The sequence below is a fragment of the Triticum aestivum genome, chromosome 2D, assembly GCF_018294505.1.
Source record: "Triticum aestivum cultivar Chinese Spring chromosome 2D, IWGSC CS RefSeq v2.1, whole genome shotgun sequence".
Classification (NCBI taxonomy): domain Eukaryota; kingdom Viridiplantae; phylum Streptophyta; class Magnoliopsida; order Poales; family Poaceae; genus Triticum; species Triticum aestivum.
Genome location: NC_057799.1, coordinates 73,379,025 through 73,383,198, shown reverse-complemented (window position 1 = coordinate 73,383,198; position 4,174 = coordinate 73,379,025). Strand labels below are relative to the sequence as shown.

The 4,174-nt window shown below is 47.4% G+C and overlaps 1 protein-coding gene across 1 annotated transcript; it reads right to left on the bottom strand.

Annotated features, from left to right (window-relative positions):
- Positions 1-1,113: 1,113 nt before the first annotated feature.
- LOC123051658 (uncharacterized) lies at positions 1,114-3,829 on the bottom strand. Its single transcript, XM_044474616.1, has 3 exons — positions 3,620-3,829; positions 1,651-3,431; positions 1,114-1,555 (listed from the first exon to the last, which is right to left on the bottom strand). The coding sequence occupies exons 2-3, from the start codon at positions 3,421-3,423 to the stop codon at positions 1,277-1,279; spliced, it is 2,052 nt and encodes a 683-aa protein (XP_044330551.1). The 5' UTR covers positions 3,424-3,431; positions 3,620-3,829; the 3' UTR covers positions 1,114-1,276.
- Between the last annotated feature and the right edge of the window lie 345 nt (positions 3,830-4,174).

The window sequence follows — 4,174 nt, the reverse complement described above, 5'->3', positions numbered from 1 at the left end:
TAGAAGCAAGACCAATTAATTCATCTTTACTAGGCAATTCTTTTTCATGAAGCTTTCTACTAAACTTGGAAAATTAAACTCGTGAGACTCTTCACCAAAACTAACACCAATAGTTTGTTTCTCATAGTCTATTCTAGCATTAACGGAATTCAAGAAAGGTCTACCAAAGATAATGGGACATAAGTCATCTTGTGGGGAACCAAGGACAAGAAAATCAGTAGGGTATTTTATTTTCCCACACAAGACTTCAACATCTCTAACAATCCCAATTGGTGATATAGTGTCTCTATTAGCAAGTTTAACAGTAACATCTATGTCTTCTATTTCTACAGGTGCTATGTCATTCATAATTTCTTGATATAAGGTGTAAGGAATAGTACTCACACTAGCACCTATGTCACATAAACCATGATAACAGTGATCTCCTATTTTAACTGAGAGAACGGGCATGCCAACAACAAGTCTATGTTTATCTTTTTTATCAGGTTTGGCAATTATAGCAGTTTCTTCGTAGAAGTAAATAACATGCCCATCCATATCTTCTTTCAAGAGATCTTTAACCATAGCAATACTAGGTTCTACTTTAATTTGTTCATCAGGTTTAGGTGTTCTAATGTAGCTTTTGTTGACAACAGTTGAAACTTTAGCATGTTCCTTTATCCTAACAGGAAAAGGTGGTTTCTCAATATAAGCAGAAGGAACAACTGGATCAACATTGTAAAGTATAGTTTCTTCTTTAGCTGGTATCGGTTCTTTAATTTTTTCTTTAATAGGTGGGTGATATTTAAACCACTTCTCTTTAGAAAGATCAACATGAGTAGCAAATGATTCACAAAAGGAGGCTACTATCTCAGAGTCAAGTCCATATTTAGTGCTAAACTTTCGAAAAGCATCAGTATTCATAAAAGATTTAACACAATCATACTTAAGCTTAATACCTGACTCTTTACCTTCGTCGAGTTCCCAATTTTATTTTTTTAACCATGGAAATTTTACTAACTAGACCATGATTATTTTTCTTAAATACACCATGACAATTTTTTATAATTTCTCTATGCCAAATTTATTGTGGACTGGCGGCCCAAATCATAAACAGGAAACACAACATAGAGCTAAAAAAACACAACATACATTATTAATTATTACATGTCGTTAATCATCAGTAAGATCATCGAGCTCCTTGTTACGGCTCTAAAATAGTGAAGTGGCGTGAGGAGAGGCTGACAATATGTCTCAATTTGAAAGCTCCCCGTAATTTCAATTGATCAACATGTCACTAACATGCTATTTTGTTTTTGTAGACGTACGTCCAGTGCTGTACCAGAAGCCACAGGATGGTGATAAACTCGCCGCCATTACTGAGCTCCCTGGCATGGGAATCTCGGGGGCAGTGATCCGCAGCATAAAGCATCATCTCCACCCACACGGAGAAGATGAGTTCCAACGTGTCAGGCCTACCCAAGTGGAGGAGCTGTTTGGCGAGATTGCTTGCACACGTGTACAACTCGTCACGTGACCCTTCAAGAACCTCTGGATACGAATCAAGTTGCTGCGCCTGAGATAGAGGGGTAAAATTAGTGCATGTGGTAAAGTAATTTCAAAGAATATGAGATAATAAAATTGAGGGCCTGAAGAGCAACATGCACATACCCCCTCATAAGACCAGTTGGCAAACAGTGTCTCGGCAAGCTTCTCCCTCTGAGCCTGAGTGATCGTGGAGCCATTCGGGCCTTCATGGTGGAACAATTCCTTAAGTACACAGCACTTGTTCCAGCTTCCGGGAGATGCCCTCACAGATTTGTCCTCGTCACCTAAGATATGTACCCGCCATATTGTTTCCAGGATCCTGGAGGGCGTAAGATGTACCGTGCGGCGTTCACGGCCAGGTAGCATGGCGGGTTTTGCCACCAGCAGGAACATCATGTAATTGGATAGCACCCTTGTAACCTCAATAAGCTCTACTTCATGGCCAGCCTTGGATTCCCAGATGAACAAATCAGTTGCGATGTGCCATATAACGATGCTCTCGTCCAACTCAATGTTGAGCACAGTCCATTTGGCAACACCCTTGAACGCTTGCTTCTGCTCCAGGATAAAGCTGCCTCTTGTGGTCATTGTGCTCAAAGGGCCCACGAGCTTCGCAAACCCATCCTGTCGTATCATTTTGAAGAGCAATCCCTTGAGTTGCTGCATCGACAACGAATCGCTGCCACAGAAAGTGCCCGAGAAATGCAGCTTGTTCCACCAGTCCTCCTGCCCTATCTTCGCTGCCAGCTTGCTCCCGAGGCCCGTCCGGTCCCGGGTGCACAGATGGAGCATGTTATACTGCCCAATGGTGCCCCGCCACAGTCTCCTGTTTGCCGGCTTCAAAGGCTTGCGAAGTGAAGAGAGGACATAATAGTGAAGCCACTCTAGCCAAGCAGCCCGAGTGCTCCCGCTGTAATCCTCCGCCTTTCGAAGAACGAAACAACATGTCCAGCTAGACAATACTGCCCTACATGCTGATATGACCTCCAGGACCAAAGCCCCAGCCAGCAAAATGTAAGAGATGGCTACATCTACCCTCTTGTACGCATGATCCCCTCTGCTGAGCCTGAGCCGAAACAAGCACAAGGCAGCTGATGTGCCAACCAGCGAGATGGAATGGATGCAGAAGCCATACCATGTGTGGATCACTGCTGCCTTGGTGTACAGTGTGTCGTACATCAGAGACAGCTCCATCTCCACCAACTTGAATATATCCTCGTCATAGAAAGGAAAGAGACGAGGTGAATCCTCGTCTGGGGGCTTGGGGCGCATTACCACCTTGGTATCGTCGAAGCCGGACTTGCAGATGGCGAACTGGGAGTGCGCTCGGAGCAATATTTCATCGTCACCCATATCCTGTCTCAGTAATTCATAAGGGCCAACCGCCTTACCAGAGCTGCTCTTGTTGTCGTTGGCACGCTTGAGTGCCCATGTCCTCTCACCGTACTTGACAATGCCGGCAACAAACATGGAGATTGAGGCCAGCTGAAGCAAGGTCCCGCTGTCGGCCATGTACTTGTAGAGGACATAAGCAGCTCCAAGGACCTGCACAACAAGGGTCTGCAGGTGGCGCAGCCAGAGACGGTTGTCCTCGAGCGCGTAGGCGGTGACGTTGTACGGCCCGCCGAGATGCAGCAGGAGGAAGGGCGCCCAGAACGCGGCCAGCTGGTGCTCACGTGACCCGCCGCTGGTGATGGATAGATGGCCCAGGGTGTATATCGCCGTGGAGTCCGCCGACAGGTATGCTAACCAGAGGGCTACCCTCAGCGAGGTGGAGAGGCCACACCGACGCATCCCTCCGAAGACGAGGAGGAGCACTTGCAGCGCGAAGCTCAAAAGGACAAGGCTTTGAATCCCCCATTCCCTCCACAGATGCGACACCCCTCCGGCTGCCATTGCCCTCGCTACTCAAAACAACAGAAGAGCACATCAGCAACTTGTGCCAACCAGCCTGCTGAAATCTAAGCTAAAAGACATGCATGGCATGAAGAGCATGGAAGTTCGCTGGCAAAAAAGAATGAAACGAGACCTAGCTACTTCTCAAAGATTGAGCAGAACTGGGAAAGCGTGGATCCTGGATGTGTGGATTTACCTGGATGGATTCCTGCCCGCCTATGGTTGTCCCGTCGCTGCTCGTGTCTGAGAGAGTGAGAGGGGAAGGTCGTCGTGTTCGTGCGGACCTGATGAGGGAGTTCGAGGAAGACAGGGGAGTCTCAGACAGGGAGAGGGAGTTATTCCACTGTGGAAGTTATTCTAGCGCTAGAGTAGAGAATGGCTTGTCTTCCCCCTTCTCGGCTCCAAGTCCCTCTCTTGATCGGAGAAACGATTGAATGGGAAAGCATTTAATCATGGCCAGTACTATGTTGTGGCAGTTTGGAGCATGTGCTGTGGGACCCACCCAATAAAATTGGACGCTGGTGATAAGAGCAACTCCAATGCGCCGACCCAAACGAACGGCGATTTTGTCCGCTTTCTGCCGTTTGGGTTGGCCACTCGCTCGGCGTCCGCCCTATTTATGATTTGGGTCGGCAGTGCCCCAACGCGTCGACTCATTTTGTACCTTGGCAAACTGTCGAACAGCTTGCGGGCATCGACGAAGAAGCTGGCCGACAAAGAGACGTGCGCCTTCCTTGGACCAGGTGGCTGG

Bases quoted from the DNA above. Each gene is read 5' to 3' on its own strand.
- LOC123051658 (XM_044474616.1), bottom strand. From the start codon at position 3,423: ATGGCAGCCGGAGGGGTGTCGCATCTGTGGAGGGAATGGGGGATTCAA. The intron at 1,556-1,650 runs GTATGTGCATGT...CCTCTATCTCAG, and splicing joins CCAACTGGTCTTATGAGGGG to GCGCAGCAACTTGATTCGTA.